Source organism: Aspergillus fischeri, genomic scaffold (assembly GCF_000149645.3).
Source record: "Aspergillus fischeri NRRL 181 1099437636249 genomic scaffold, whole genome shotgun sequence".
NCBI lineage: Eukaryota > Fungi > Ascomycota > Eurotiomycetes > Eurotiales > Aspergillaceae > Aspergillus > Aspergillus fischeri.
Window position 1 is genome coordinate 727037 of NW_001509770.1, and position 16250 is coordinate 743286.

The window sequence follows — 16250 nt, forward strand, 5'->3', positions numbered from 1 at the left end:
TCTATTCCCACCAGAAGCTGACGCTAATTCCAGCCTTGACACCACGGACATAATGCCACCATCCCACTGGAATATACAAGCACTCCCCTTCCTTCAGCACAGTCTCGACGTACTCAGCCTCCAAGAAGCCCGGCCACATCGCTTCCCACTGTTCGGACTCAGCCGGGGAGAGCTCAATAGCTGCCAAGTCGACCTGAGAAGTATTGGACATGTCGATAAGCTGAGTCTGCTTCTCGACCTTGGCTTCCGAGCCTTTCCCTTGCAGCTGGGCGTTATCGGACAGGCCTGCCGAGGCATTGGACCCGGACGATGAATTCACGGCCTCCATGCCCTTCGGATAGATCTGCGAGGCAGGCGTATGAGGCGAGTAGAGACGAACGTACTTCGCGCCGACAACCTGGACCAAGATGTTATGGTATGGATCATGGTGGAGAGGAGATATGGTCCATGCGGGGCCTATCCAGGTGTTTATGATCGGGTCACTGGGGACTCCCAGGACGGAGGACTCATCGTCTGACGCTGCGTTGTCATGCTGTTGCTGCTCGTGCGACTTTGTATGCGATTCGCCGCCGCCTGACGAGGCATTGCTCGATTTCAATTTCTCTTCTCGCTCTCGCTGCTTCTTGAGGTAGACTGGCGTTCCTGGCTCCGGACCCGGAGGCTCGATGAAGCAGTAATCGGGGATGCAGATGTCCTTCCGGAGAGCGGGGATTTGCGAGAGCAGATCATGCTGCGCCATGTACCCCGTTTCGCCTGTATCGTTGCCGTCGTCCTCGCGCTCCTTCCCAGTCCCAGTCTTAGACGTCTTGCCTTCTCCCCTCCAGAGGAACTTGTCCACGAATTCTCGAAACTCCATGATTCGCTGGCCCCATCCTTCGTCCGTGTAGGATCTGCCCACCTCCACGGGGACGAGTCTGCGGCCGCCGAGGGTACGATCGAACCAGTAGTCGCGTGACGCCCAGGGCCGGGCCGACAGCGCAGGCCAGTGGTCCACGGCGTCGGTGATGACCAGCGGGGTTCTGACGTGCTGGATATGGTGTTCGATGGCGTCGAACGACGGTGCGGAGACCCGAGGGATAGGATGTTTCAGGGTCGTCGCTGGCACAGCATGGGGAGGGAAGAGCGGGGGGGAGAGCTTCCTGCGTTTAAAGGCCTGGCCGCCGAGCTCTGAATCACTGGGGTGATCTTGGGTTGAGCGCGGATCCGTCTTCCCTTCGCTGTAAGCTTTTGTAGCGAGATGGAGAGCGGAGAAGAGTGATTCGACCAGGTTCTCGCGGAGGGGCGCGCCCGTCATAATCAGTGCATTGTCGAGGGTGTGTATTGACGACAAGAGCCATGGCGCGTCGGGGTCAAGTTTGTACTCGGATTGTCTTGGGGTTGGGTCGAGCGTTGACGCATTTCCAGTGCCATCTGCAATTCGGGAATTGTTGTCTACCGATGTTCCATCGCAGGAGAAGCCACAGTTTCTGCAGATAGCCAGGCACACCTTCGCAATGCTCGCGTCCGTGTAGAGTCTTCGCCAGCATGTCTTCACGTCTTTGAATGGGAAAACGCGTAGTTTTGAGTCAGCAAGCTCGAGGGCACGGTCTGTGTTCTTCAAAAGAAGCTCGCGTAGTGCAGCAAGATCGTTGTCGCAGCATTCAAAGATGGAATCTTCGGGAGCTGGATTAGTGAGGGCGGCCAGCGCGTTGGCGACCACGGAGGGGAGATGCGTCATCTCTGCACGAGGAAGGATTAGAGAGTCATGAAGTCAGAGCCTATCAGTTCCGAGAGAGATAGAGATGAGTAGATGATAGAAGTAGGCTGAGAGGACTCTTACTGCAATTATGCTTTTTAAGCTGTGTTTTCTCTCCTTTTCACTCCACACATTAATTGGTGAAACCAACGTCATTGCAGAGCGAGTACAGTGGAAGTGAATCACCATGCTACGGAGGAGTACAATACTGTTTATTCTCTGTTTTTCACTTTTCAATGGGTGAACAATTTGTAAACCAGATCCTCCCTAAACCAAAAGGATTTATTTTTTTCAAAATGACTGGGATTGGAGTGTGGATTCGAGTAGATGAACACATTCTAGTGAATTATACAACTATATATATATACATCTCAAAAGAAATTCGAACATATAGCCATTCATATGATACAGAAATTATCATTTGCCTAACTCCCAGGTGTCGTCACTGTTAATGCAACATAGGCTCAGTCTAACAACTCCATCACAAGCTTTGGGATTCGACTGACTCCCTCGCCTCTGATGGCGCTTACTGGAACGGCGCAGACCTTCTCTTTCCAACCATCTGGGTACCCTCCTGGGTGGTCAACCGCACCATTTTGTACGGCAGCGACGTAATCTCGCAGGATCTTGAATCTGTCTTGAGTTTCTGGCAAGTCTGCTTTCGTAGCCACGACAAACCATGGTTTTGTGTGAATAGGTGGAAGTTCAAGGGAAGGGAGCTGCCCTTTCGTGCTGTCAGGGGTATTGGTCGGAGAACCCCATTGAGAATCTAAGTCGTCCACGGGATTTTGTGAAGCGAGTTCAGGCAGACCTCCAGTCGGTTGCCACTCATCTTCGCTTTTGAAGACAGGTTCGGTGTTACGTATCCGTTCATATTCGCTAAGCTCGTGCCACAAATTCTGAAGGCTTTGCACAGGATCTCCTGCACTCAAATCTACCACGAAGGCCAGAATACCAGCCCGCTCAATGTGTCGCAGGAAGCCTAATCCAAGACCGCGGTCGAGATGAGCGCCTTCTATCAGACCTGGAATGTCTGCTATGGTGAAGTTGGTCCGAATTGCTTTTCCCTTGGCTTCAACAAGCGGCCTTCCCTTGTGGTCATCGATAACGACTGTCCCGATACTGGGGGAGAGCGTGGTGAACTCCCAATTTCCAACACGCGTGCGGCTGTTGGTCAATGACCGAAGAAGCGTGCTTTTGCCAGCGTTCGGCTTCCCGACTAATCCAACATCGGCAAGCAGCTTCAATTCAAATTCAAGCTCCAGACGCATCCCCCCTTCTCCCCTCGACGCGAACTTTGGCCGAGTGATCGAACGAGATACCCAGTGGGGATTGCCCAGACCGCCGATGCCTCCGGCGGCCAGCAAAATCGGCTTATCCATTGGTTTTGAGAGGTCGAGGTATATGGGCGCTTTGGGTTCCATAGCGGCGATATTTTGCCTTCGAGGCGGATTCCTTGGAAAGACCGTGGTCAGGAAATCGGAAGGATTGGAGCCCGGGTAGAGCACCCAGCGATCATGACGGACTGAGGGCAGCCCAATCTCATCGAGCTCGTCGACATCAACTGCAGGTGCCTTTCGACGCTTGAGTTCCTCGGCCACTGGGTCGTATCGGTCTACCTCTCGCACGACTGTCCCAACGGGAACTTGAAGCAGGACATCCTCTCCTCGCCTGCCTCCTTTGCTCTTTCCTTGTCCATTTTTGCCCCTTCCGGCTTTAATTACTCCTCGACGGGCAAGTTTGTGCAGGCTAGTAATGCCCTCGACAGCTTGGATATAGATGCTTCCGCCGCTTCCACCGTCACCCCCGTTTGGTGGGCCTTCCTCGATGTACTTCTCACGCAGGAATGAGACACATCCGTTGCCACCCGACCCAGCATATATTGTCGAGCGACATTTGTCCTGAAATATGAACCGAGAATAATCGTCAGGCGGTGGATTCAGGTGAGAAAGGTCAGGCGAATTTTCGGCATCTTGAGCGGCGATTGATCGTTCCTTCGGTTGCGGTGAGCCCCGGTCGCTGCTGTACCATCTACCACGTACTGAGGCTACTCTCAAGTAGGATATATCTGTGGTTAGTGGTCGCGCGGTTCGTTGTAGGACAGAAGGAAACGAGAACAAAAGACTTGTTCTTGAAGTCATTATTTCAGATCGCAGTCTCGGCGTGGTTCATCCTGGAGAACGAACTCTGATCTAGGCCATAGACATTAATTTTGCGCAAGATAACGACATTCCCGACTTTCCACTCGGAAACAAAAAGAGAGATAATATGAAGCAAAACGTCGTTGGTGAAGCCTCTTTCGAATCTGGATTCTTGCGATAAGTGTCACGTGGTGATAAACATTGTTATCACGTGTAGATAACGGATACTAGCTGGTGCCTTGCAGACTCGCCCTCACGGAGTAAATCATCTCGCTTCAATCTTATTGAAGGCTGCATTTGATTTACACCCCTGTTCGAGAGCGTGAAATGAAAACCCCAGCTACCTGGTCATGATTATTGTGGCTCACTACAAAATGCACGAACAAGGCCAATCAGACCAGCTATCGTGTGTCCTGATTGCTTTGAAATAGTAACGGTGTTGTCACACTCCGTTCAAATTCTACACGTCAACTGCTTGGCATACGACCTTTGGGCCTAGCCTGGGGGTAATGCAGCTCCTATCAGACGAGATGTGATGATGACAGATCAATGGAACCAATCAATGGCCGATCTGCTAAAGTCTGTCAGAGAAAAACCTGGATATCAATTGAAAATGTGACCTAGGATACTAAGTTGCTAAGAACCTGAGTCTATTATTGGGCCCAGAACCATGGTCCTAACTTGCAAGGGCTAGATGCATGTCTAGCTTACCCTAGCTGCCCCGGACCCATGGAGCCTGGCGCGCAAAAGTACGTGATTACCTCGCAAACCCACCAGCTATCCTGATCGAAGATGGGGAAGTGGAAACAGTGATGCCAAGTACTTTTGTCTAGTCAATGGTGGACGCGAGGATCGACACACGCTCCGAACAACCGGGCTCGAAACTCTCAAGTCTAGAGCTGTCAGCGTTCCGGCCCACCCCCGAACCCCATTGTCAATCTGCGCTTCGTTATCACTGAGTTTGCTGACTCAGAGTGCTCTCATAGTTACTTGCTGCTTCTCTACTTGCGTGACGCGTCTCGGACTTGAGTTATCGAATTGCTTCCAACACAGTATTTTGGATTGAGTGCTCGAGGTACATACGGAGTACGGAGTCCGCCTTGGTGAGAGGAGCGACCAAGCAGAGTGGCTACCATCATCGCCTCACTCTGCAATGGCACTAGTGGGACTCTATTTCCCAGTTCTCGCAGCCATGAATGGAAACAAGGCTCGCCTGTCTTTGGCTTGAAAGCTGAAATTATCTAAAACCGGGACTTAATGAATCCTTGCTTGTTTTGAACGGTGTTATGTTGTAGGGTCAATTTCAAGGTGTTGCTCGATCAGCATCGCAGTGCAGACGCCACAGAAAAGTTGTATCCACGAAGTAATATGGCTTTATTTTCCTGAAGCAATCTCCATGAACGACCAGTCGTCGGTGCCACATAGAGTTCGGTAAGGATTGTCGGTGCAGGACTTCAAGAACCATTGGAGCCGGAGTGTCGGGACTATATCAACCTAAGTCAACCTGTCAGATAAGCTGAAGAGACGATCCCTGTCATTGCATGATCACAGTGACCGATGACGAAGTGGTGTCAGCGCTGATGTTGGCTGCAGATGCATCCCGAAAGATCACCATTGAGATCTTGACTTGGCTGTCTTTGGATCTCAGAAAAAGAAAGTCAAACTAAGATTCCTGCTCATATCACCAATGACTGCGCCAGCTATGCGAGACTGGCGTACAGAGTACCACGTTCTCAACTGCTGACCATTTTGCTGGAGACCTGAAGACTTGGACGTGGCTTGCTGATGAAGTGGTACGGCTTAGCAGTGTCGTTTAATACATGGGCCTATAGATATGCTCTACCCAATGGCGCACAGTGACGTTGACTATAATGAGATATGACTATAGCTGACATCCTTGCAAAAAAAGTCATAACAGATTTTCAGCTGAAGAGATCAATTCTCGACAGCGCATTCTGTAATCTGTCTCAACACCCAGGATGATACCTATCTAGAACCCGACCCGCATCATTCCAAAGCCCTCAGAGATACTTCCATGTTTCCATCAACTTGGCTGACACCATAATTCTTTTTTATGCGTCCCACACGTTGACGCCCACAGCCCACACAAAATTCCTGGCATTGAGTTATCTAGACCTTGTCTAACGCTGGAGTTTGTCGGGGATAAGTTTTAGGCTCAAATGTCTCAGGACGGCGCACTCAAGCTTCCAATAGGCATTCGTTCCACGTCTATGTACCTGGTAACTTGATTGACAACCTGGGACGGAGTAGTTACCGTAGACGATGGATTCCGATGATCCAATAGGAAAGTGTTCCCTCACCGCGGGACAGGGGAGAGGTAGGAAGGTCCTTGATTATCCTGGCATGGTGCAGCTCACATGATCGATAGCAGGTGTGATAGTCGCAGGACTAAACAGGGCCTAAAAACAGGGCGGAAATCAGGAAGGGGGGCCGGGGGAATGGGAAAATTGTACTTTTTGCCGCCCTAAGCATGAGACAAAAAGACACAGGTCGATTAGACTAATGAGAATTCTTTTATTATTTTCTGGGAGGTTATTAAAAGAGGTCAACTAAAGTAAAAGGTCAAGACCCACTATCAAGGTGATCTAAACTAGGTAATGCACTAAAACTGCAGTGCTAGTCAAATAGAATGTTATCCATCACCGCGGCACCGGATTGTACTTTCCGCTGCCGGTACAAAGTCTCCTGTTTGACTCATACCTAAGTACGGAGTACCAATTTACATTTTCGGCATCATGGACTGTTCGGTAAAGATGGAATACACCGTAGTAAAATGGGTTAATAACTTAATTGAGTTGGAGAGCTTGTGGCTTGACCGCTCCCACGATCCAGGATGCGGTTTTGCTTGGATTCTTCCTAGCCAGTTGCAGTCTATAGAGACAACTACCACAACGGTCACCTGAGACACTCATGTGGTTCTATCGATTGATTGTACGGAGTAGAAGGAGCTGCCTGGCCATGTCTATGCCGCCGTAGCCGTCATTTTGACTGTCCCGCCTTCTAGGACTAGCGTGGGATGAAAGGACGGGATAATCAATAGTATATGGGGTTTGGAGGAATGAAACCTTGTAGCCATTACGTCGTTGACATGCTAGAGTTGCGGTGGTGTGATGACTGACTCTGCACTCCCCAAACATTCTCTTTTCGGGCAGTATCAAATTCTATCAAGCTGAGTAGTCGAACAAATAACAATGATGGACGACAGTCTCCACCATTTCCACCAATTCTCCTTGGGTTGTGGAGAGACGGAATGTCCTGTACGTGATTCCCGAAATACGACGGGAAGGAACAAAATACCATGGGCCGTACTTTTCGCTTCGAGGACTGGTATCAGGCTAATGATGATTGGTATGATGGTTATCCCTTCACCCCTGCTGGATAGTCTTTGAGTTTGCGACGTTCCGAGAATCTTGCGAGTCTGAGAAAGTGGTTTACATCCTACCAATTAGAGTCTTGATACCCAGCTTCCTGTTTCACGTCAAACCGAGATCCATAAATGTACCCGCTTGAGCCTAATTGAGGAGATTGATTGGTGCGGGGAAGCATGTCCGGTTGGTAGGATGTACAGAAGGTGGGCCCATATTTTGTACTTCAGCTGTGTAGGATCATACCGTGGTTTACCTCCCTGAATAGAATTCAGTGTCTTACCTCCCTAATTCAGATATTATCCAGAGATTTATCGAGGGCATCATCATTGCCTCATTGTTCTGTCGCAGTGACACGTAGAGAATTCAGGAGACAAAGGCTGAAAGAGGATAGACCAGAAGTTGATGCTGCAGAATGGCAGGCCATCTGTCACCCAAATCGAGTAGTCCAATCCATCCCGAAAGGCTTCAAGGATCTGGGTGGCTTTTGTTGTCAAGCCAAAGCATCAAGACTGCAAAAGATTGTGGCATGATTCTTAGCCTCACAATATCTGAGTAGATGATCTGGACTGAGGTATTTCGAAGACTGGAAAAATTTACAGCCAGCCACTCAAGTGAGTTAAGTCCGCCACATCCGCATACAGATGCGTCCATGTTAAATTGTCGGATCTCCATAATCCTTTGTTCATCATGGCTGAACACTAGATACCAAAGCCAAGCCACGAATCGCAATATTATGATTTGTGCTGTGACATCCACATTACCTAGGTCGATACGGAGTAGATATTTCCTTGCCTCATCCTGGTTCCAGAAGGATTCCATACATAATAATGCACTGGTGAGACATGTCTCCTCGACCAATACCCACCGAGGATCCCGACATTCCCGTACAGACCGCTTTTTGAAGTCTACTCCGTATTCTCTCATGAATATGAATAATCAAAGTGGTGTTAAAAGAATGTATCTCGAGAAGCATATTTGAGAAACAAATTGAAGCACAATTCTCTTGTTCGAATTGGCAACGACGTCACCTAAGGGAGATTACTCGGGACCCGACAGACTGGTGCGGCAGCGGTTTTACCATAAGTGGAGACACACCAGGCACGCGTACCTATCTTCCGAGGAAGAAGTAGGATCATGTTCGAGGCGTTTTGTCTCACTCGTGGACTTGATCGTATGACAAGACAATATTCGGGTAACAGTTCCAGCATGAAACATGAAATGAGCACTGTGCTCATCAGTGTAATTAAAGAGCTCCAAAGCCGAGCGTCCGGTCCTAATCTTACGAGGCCTGGTGATGTGCCTTCGATTCCTTGTCCACCGAAACGGCAAGAAGCAAGCTTGGGAGGGACAGCTGTCATTGCTTTGTGATAGCAAATGATGTAAGCATGAGCTGATGAAGAGCAAACAATGTACGGAGTAGATGTGTAGGATCCAGATCCAGCGTATCACAAAATGCTAGACAGCCGTTGAGCCGTCAATAAACAGTCAAATACTCCCTATGGTAGGTACAACCATTGATGTACCGCGGGGCAGTTCCGTGCCCCGCTTCAAGAGAAACAATCGAAGCTGCCTCGCATGAAAATGGAATGTTGATTCAGCTGGCCATTGGAGCAGAATCCTTCGCGAAGATTGCTGCCACCTGTCGTGGCTGTGTTGATCCGATCGCGTGAGTATGTAGTTTGGTCCAAGGCTTTGTCCTCACCGTATATCTTTTGGGTTGACATTCTGCAAGGCGAGCAAGGGGCTGCTCCTCAGGCTTAGCTCATAGGCCAGATGCATGAAATGTCCGCCATTCGATTTCTGCCCAAGCTACCATGATAGACACACGTTGCTCAACAGTTAACCAAAACCAACAGTGACAATATGGTCAGGGGGTCAAGGATAAATGTAGTCAGTCAATCAGCTCATGTCGTCGAATGTCCTGCATATGCCCCTCTTGCCCCTCCCTCGAGCGCCCTCACCGCTTACTGTCGAAGTCTGCCAATCCTGCCTTCGCATTCTGTCTGGTGAATAAGAGCATCATCATGACTGCTCAGACATTAATAATTGATCATGATATTTCCTATGCATGCATCTTGATGCCAAACACAATCATACCTTACACCCTCGGTTGTCTAGGATCTGAACGCGTCCAATGAGCTTCAAGCGACCTGCTGCATCAGTTACCTAGAGGCTAGTAGCTCAATGTTCACATGATCATGAGCAGTACAGCTTAGTACTGTGTAGATGCACGGCAATGACATTCCATCTGTCTCCCTCTCCGGTCCGGGGTGTCCGAGTGGACATTAAGATAGACACGACTACGACAATTCAAACGACCTAAGAGAATCTGTGTCGGGTGATTCCATCTAGCCTCGCTGCGTGCCATCAGAAACCTGGATCTGATGGGCATGTTAGGCCCGACACCGCCAGATCATAACATCGTGGAAATACTTCGGGGTTAATTCAAACTTGGAATTTCAAACAGCTCCTTCAGGGTGCCGTACTCGCCTTGCCTATCATATCTTCAACGACCGCTGATGAATATTAGAGATATGCAACTCGTGCATACTTGTAGAAGCCCAACACTGCACTACAGCAGGCACTTCCCGACAAACAAATCGGGATCTTAATGGAAAAAACGACATTGGCTTTGGTGTAACACTAGACACTTGATCGTTGCTCATGACAGCATCCTCGAAATGTCATCTGTCTCCAAGGTAGACTTGGGTACCCTGTCTGCTGTGGGCTTTTCTGCTTTACGCAACACATCAACAGTATTCGACCTCACGAGTGATAGCTTTGGAGGGCGCCAATTTAGGTTGCATCTCCCTCGCGTGGGGTACCCTGTCACTGTGGCCCCTGTTACAGATATCAAATCTTGTTTGCAATACAGTAACACTAGGCTGATACACCTATCTACGCAGGGCTCCAGCATTCATTAAAGATTATGTCGACGCCAATTTGCTCGTTACCAACCGGCAAGATCTGATGACGTCGCCCAACTGACCATTGTCAACCCCGGCGTACACCTAAGTACGGAATAAACGAAGTAATATTTGAGATCAATGATCTGTCGTATTCAGCTGCCTGATCTCCCAGACACAATGCGCAAGGAATTTGCTTGCATTCGTTCTCAATCTACCGAATTGTCTACATCTTCGGTGCAATTTCTATTGGACTCGAGTGGCTCCGGATCTCAACGGCACCAAGCCAGCCCTTCGCAGTAGTGGAATCTAGAGTAGGCTACTCGATAAGATTTGATGTGTACGACTGTAATAATAATACCACAAGAGGTACTTCGTGAATATGAGTGATCCATACTGACCCGCTTAGTGTTCATTTTCGCCAGGGACTAAAGATCTGCCTCAGTGCCAAAAGATAGGTAGCTTGATTCCAGTGCCTTGGTTCCTTCCAGCGCCGACCCGCTATTAGCGTAATGGAGTCGTGGACAGTCGGATAACTTTTAACCAACATTTCTCTACATTGGTAATGCAGTACGGAGTGAACATGTACCTTACCATAGAAAAAGTAATTTGGAATTAGCACAGAACAATGCCTTTATCTATGCTATTGGATGTTGCGGAAGTAGCCTAGAGTCTGGAAGAAGTTAAAATCAATTAATAGATTTATTTAAGGACGACTTGATTACTTTCTATCTGATGTGTTCAAGATAGAGCGGAGTATAGGCCCTATTATTCTGGTCAAGGCCACAACATAAATCATTCCAGCATGTATATAAAGAGCATAGCGGTCGACAAGCTTCGGAAAACCAGTCAAGTATTTTCTTTTGCCTCCATCTCTGGAGACTTCTCATTGTCCATAAGTTCTAGCTCCTGTTTATTGTGATCATACTTCCATGCTTCACGGTCTAGTTAACTTATTTAACTATTACTAAAGAGTACAGTAAGTAAGAAAGATCGGAATTCAGCCGCTACCTTCTTTAGCTTAGTCCTTATTACTACTCCAAGTAATCACTACTGTATGGAAGTTGACTGCTCACCTCCAAACCTTAGTATTCGGCCCACTTATGTAGATGGCATGACTGATATACTTTTCGACCAGTGTACTCGGTACGGAGTAAACGAAAGATCAATAATAAGACTGTGAGACAGTGCCTTCTCTCTTCTCTCAGTCCTTTCGAAATTTTATTGAGTTTTTAGTTTTGATTTCTAATTTTTATTTTGGCCCCCTTTCATAGCTCCCTTCCTGTCTCATTTCTGGAGGTGCCCCCTTTCTCCCTGAAATGTACTCCGTACATTATCTGGCTTCCGTCCTTGGCCTGGCTGACCGCTTTTGATCGTAGTCACACAGTGGTACACAGGTACACCGCATCTCTATCGTCACTCCTCAGAGACGTGTGCTTGCTTTCCCCTTTTTCCCTATTGGTGCTCTTCCTCCTTTTCCATACATGTACCAAACAAAGGGAAACCAAGAAGTGCATTGCATTCAAAACAAAGGAAGAATACTTGCATGGATCTCTCGATTTCCTTTCAGGGAATGTTGAGAATGCAGGATCGCAAAGATTGATATGCATGTCATGAAGGGCAATACATCATTACCATACTTCTTCATACCCGGTTGAAACATCCCTACAAATGGCAGTCAAGGGAATCAGGCCATGGTTATCTCTTGATTTCGGTATGGACTGTCGAGTACAAATCTCCCCAGGTTCCAGTGGACTAATTATCCCAAACTGGGGAAGAGATTATTGGACTAAGCAGACTGGGAGACAAACGCTAGACTAGCTAGAGAAAGGGGCGGCAAAAAGACCATCTGAAAGTGGGTGGGTTTCGGTGGGTACTAAATTGCTAAATGAGATCTATCATCTTGACTAAGTCTCACTAAAACCATACTCTTGGAAAGCCGATCATCCATTGCCTTATGGGTCTGTTTTAGCGCGCTTCTAGATACCCGCCTACTGCTGTTCCCCGGAGCCCGGGGCTCAGGTCCATGGTCGACCGTTCAATTCTGCGGCGGCGGCTCTCAACTGGGGGCAAATTTGGGCTATTAGTTCACTTTTTTTGATTGTTTGTTATTATTATTAATTTTATTTTTTATCAGCTGTAGGATTTTGTTTCATTTTCCATTAAACTGTTTTTTTCCCCCCACAGTATTTTGTCCATATTTTCTTAATCATATTTTATTCCCGCTTTTTTTCTTTCTTTTTTTTTTTTTATGTTTGAATTGTGTGGATTTCTTATCTGCCCTTCTGTTTTTCTTTTCTTTTTGTCCGCCCCCCTGTCTCCCCCGCCAGGGATCAGGAAAACAAGACCGCTCTTTTTTGATCAGTGGATTATCAAAAGGATCCAGGAGCAATCGGGCCTTTTTCCCAGGCCCTGCTGTCCAGACTACGGACTTACGTCGCAGACCCATAGCCTTTTACGAGGCTTTAGTTACCTGAAAGGGAATCCCAACTGATTGTCTTCAGCTTGAGTACCTGTGGATCGAACTGGTTGACTGGAAACCAGTTGTTAGAGAGGGCTGCCATTGGATCCACATCCCTTTCGCTTTGCCCTTCATTATTACCCTTGGTACGGAGAATTTGTTTCTGATCTCTGTCATTATTATTCTCGTTTCCGTCAGTCTAGTTGTTAGCATAGGTCATTATTTGCCAGTCCCCCAATCCCATTGCCCTTGTCTATTCACTGGAGACATCATAGCTTAAAATCAACAATATGAATGTGGATCCTATGTGCTAGTGTTCCTTGACTGTTTGCTGTTGACTGCGTCCTGCATCATCCTCTGTAGTCTGTACAGCTGTAACCAAAACGGGCTCCATTGTGATTCTTCCTGTCCCAAATGCTGGACCGTTGACGTTTTACTTTTCCCTTTATTTCTTTTTTGTTTAAATCATAATTCATATTTTTTATTTTCTTTTATTGATTTTTTACCTTGTCCTTTCTGAAATAATTATTTAATATTTTCGCCTGGTCAATGATCACATATCTTCTTCCTCTTATCCACATCAGATACTTCATTTAGTTCCCCTTCCCGTCCAGATCCTCCCTTGAAGACTATCTCTTCTCTCTTCTGCTACTTATAATTAAGCTCTTGCCTTTATTCCGACAGTATCCCCTTCTTCTATCCTTCCATTGTCCCATTGAATCCTCCGACTTCATCGTTCTGCCTTCGCCTCATCTCTGCCTTCACCTACTACCAACCACATCTACATACCATTACACATCTTTCCCCAATAGCTCATTCTTCTCTGGGTGTTTGAGCTTTGTTGCGCCTTAGTCATCGGCTACAAAGATTCCCATAGTTCCAAGCAAAGTCACTTTGTTCAAACTCCCTGGTAGTGAACTCGAGTGATCTTCGACGTCAGTGGAACGGAGCCAAAAGGAAGGAAGACGACAGGATACAGAGGAACTACGAACTCGAAACCAGGGACAGCTGGAGCGCATTGAGAAGAAAGGAAGCAATGCTGAAGTTCCTCTAACAAGAGGTTCCTTCTTTCTTCTTCAGGCGCGCAATCTCATCGCAATCGCAATCAATCCCTTCTAGCCCAGCGACGACTTTAGGGCAACACATTGCTCTTGCTGTCAGACTCTTTCGATTTCTGACAGAAAAGAGGGATTCCGGCATACACTGCTATAGCTATTTCCTGTTCTCCCTTGGCCCGCGTACATTTCTTGTACGGAGACGACGAGATGTTCAAACGGCCGTCATTCTTACGACGCCAGCGGCATAATGGTGGGCGCGATGATTGGTCCGCCTTTCCTGTGCGCCAGCTTTTCGTGCTCGGTATGTTCTCTCTCAGTCGCACTGCTTAGTGCCCAATCTCGATGAGGATGATGGGTTCATGTATGACGAACATGGATCTGGGCGTCTTTATTGGAGCAAACATTTCCTTACTGCAGTTGAAATCTCCTATTGGATCTTCAGGATGACTGACAGCTCTTCAAGCACTATGCCGCATTTGCGAGCCAATTGCATTCATGTCCATTTTTCCGTATGTCTACCACATGGTAGAGGCATTCAAGGTGACAGATGACGATCGCAAAATCGCTCTCTATGCTGGCCTGATCACATCCTCCTTTACTTTTGCGGAATTCTCGGCAGGCATGTTCTGGGGTCGGATGAGCGACAAGATTGGTCGAAAGCCTGTTTTGATTATGGGTTTGATTGGAACAGCTATCAGCATGATTGTTTTCGGATTTGCTCCCAATCTGCCAACCGCCATGATTGCTCGAGCGCTTGGCGGTCTCCTCAATGGAAACATCGGAGTTCTTCAAACGACCGTTGCGGAGATCGTGACTGTCAAGGAACATCAACCTCGGGCTTACTCGATCATGCCATTTGTTTGGTGCTTGGGGTCGATCATAGGACCAGCTATGGGTGGTGCGTTGGCACAGCCCTGCCAGAATTATCCCGGATTGTTCCAGCGCCATACAATCTTCGACAGCTTCCCATTTCTGCTGCCCAACCTTGTCTGTGTTGTCGTCCTGGTCTTTGGGGTTATCGTCGGCTTCTTGTTCCTTGAGGAGACTCATCCGGAGAAACGATACCGCCGTGACCCTGGTCTCCAGCTGGGCAATTGGCTCGTCGCCCAATGCTCGGGCTCCCGCGTGCAACTGACAGAGGATGACACGGACATCAAAGTGGAAGCCAACGAAGCTGACTATTTCGACTACGGCGATGTCCCTCCACCAGAGTACAGAAGCACCGAAACCTCGCCTCAGCTGGCCCCGGTGAAGAATGTGGGCGCTCTATCAGAAGATGACGACATTGAGGGTCAGGTCAAAGGCGAACAATGCGGGACACCTAAAGCTTTCACAAAGCAGGTGGTCTTCAACATCATCGCTTATGGTATTCTTGCCTAGTAAGTTCGGACCAATCCTTATTCCTACGACGCGTGATTTCATTTTCTAACCATCTTCCAACAGCCACAGCGTCTCCTTTGATCAACTTATGCCCGTTTTTCTCAGCACCCCTAAATCCGATGACAACTTCGTCCTGCCGTTCAAATTCACCGGCGGCCTTGGTCTTCCCACCAAGACGATCGGTTTTATGCTCGCAGTACAAGGCGTTTACTCCATGATTGCCCAACTTTGGCTGTTTCCTTTCGTCGTTCGCCATTTTGGAACACTGCGAACCTTCCGACTTGTTCTGCTCGTTTGGCCACCACTCTACATGCTCGTCCCATACCTCGTTCTTCTGCCTTCAATTCTGCAGACAGCAGCAGTCTACCTGGCACTCATCAGCAAAATTACGTTGCACGTCATTGCCTTTCCCTCAACTGCTATTCTGCTTGCCAATGCTGCTCCATCATCCAAGGTTCTCGGTTCGATCAACGGTGCTGCCGCCTCGACTGCGAGTCTTAGCCGCGCCTTGGGGCCGACAATCACGGGTCTGTTGCACTCCAAGGGCCTCGAAAGCGGCTACTCGATTATCGCATGGTGGGCCTGTGGCCTCGTTTGCGTCACCGGTACCATCCAAAGCTTCTGGATGGAGGAGAGCGAGCCGCGGAGAGACAGCGAGAAGGCTGGCAACAGTGACTCGACTGCAGGAAACCCTATGCGGAGCTCCTTCACTGCAGGCAAAGAGTATGCCACGCCCGAAGAGGAACGCAGACTGCTCTCTTCTACGCGGACCAGTGTCGATGATTTGGACATTTCCAACCTAGATTTGACGCAAGTCGAACCAGCACTCCGGTCGAATCAACTTGCATTTGCCGAGGACTGAAAATGATGTCCTTCGCGCATTAACATGCGCTAGATTCTTCTTCTATCCTCGCTTCCCTTCATAATGCATCCTCGTCAGGCATTATACGATTTTAACTATGAACTTGTGGTTGGGTGGTATCGACATTCCACTCTCCCTTTCGCTTCTTCGCTGTTGTCACATCTGTCTGTTTCGAGCCATGCATTTCTCATCCCTTTTCCTCTCTTATTCTAGAACATGAGTCCAAGACGGGCGATGGCGCAGTTTTCTTTTTTCAATAGATTGCATGCATTTCAGAAGCGCGGGGTCTTGTCTGTTTTTCTTGTCTTTTGTTCGGGA

At 48.2% G+C, this 16250-nt stretch overlaps 3 protein-coding genes across 3 annotated transcripts, besides 1 other annotated feature; 1 reads left to right on the plus strand and 2 right to left on the minus strand.

The window, feature by feature from the left end:
• Position 1: 1 nt before the first annotated feature.
• On the minus strand, positions 2 to 1717 carry NFIA_009900 (putative JmjC domain protein; the record flags this gene model as incomplete). Its single annotated transcript, XM_001264206.1, has 1 exon — positions 2 to 1717. One exon carries the CDS (start codon positions 1715 to 1717, stop codon positions 2 to 4), a length of 1716 nt encoding a protein of 571 aa, XP_001264207.1.
• A 482-nt stretch (positions 1718 to 2199) lies between these two features.
• Positions 2200 to 3876, minus strand: NFIA_009910 (GTP-binding protein Obg; the record flags this gene model as incomplete). Its single annotated transcript, XM_001264207.1, has 1 exon — positions 2200 to 3876. The coding sequence occupies one exon, from the start codon at positions 3874 to 3876 to the stop codon at positions 2200 to 2202; it is 1677 nt and encodes a 558-aa protein (XP_001264208.1).
• Positions 3877 to 12397: 8521 nt separating this feature from the next.
• Positions 12398 to 12422: a microsatellite.
• Positions 12423 to 13937: 1515 nt separating this feature from the next.
• On the plus strand, positions 13938 to 15932 carry NFIA_009920 (MFS transporter; the record flags this gene model as incomplete). Its single annotated transcript, XM_001264208.1, has 3 exons — positions 13938 to 13991; positions 14174 to 15069; positions 15134 to 15932. 3 exons carry the CDS (start codon positions 13938 to 13940, stop codon positions 15930 to 15932), a joined length of 1749 nt encoding a protein of 582 aa, XP_001264209.1.
• Positions 15933 to 16250: the final 318 nt, after the last annotated feature.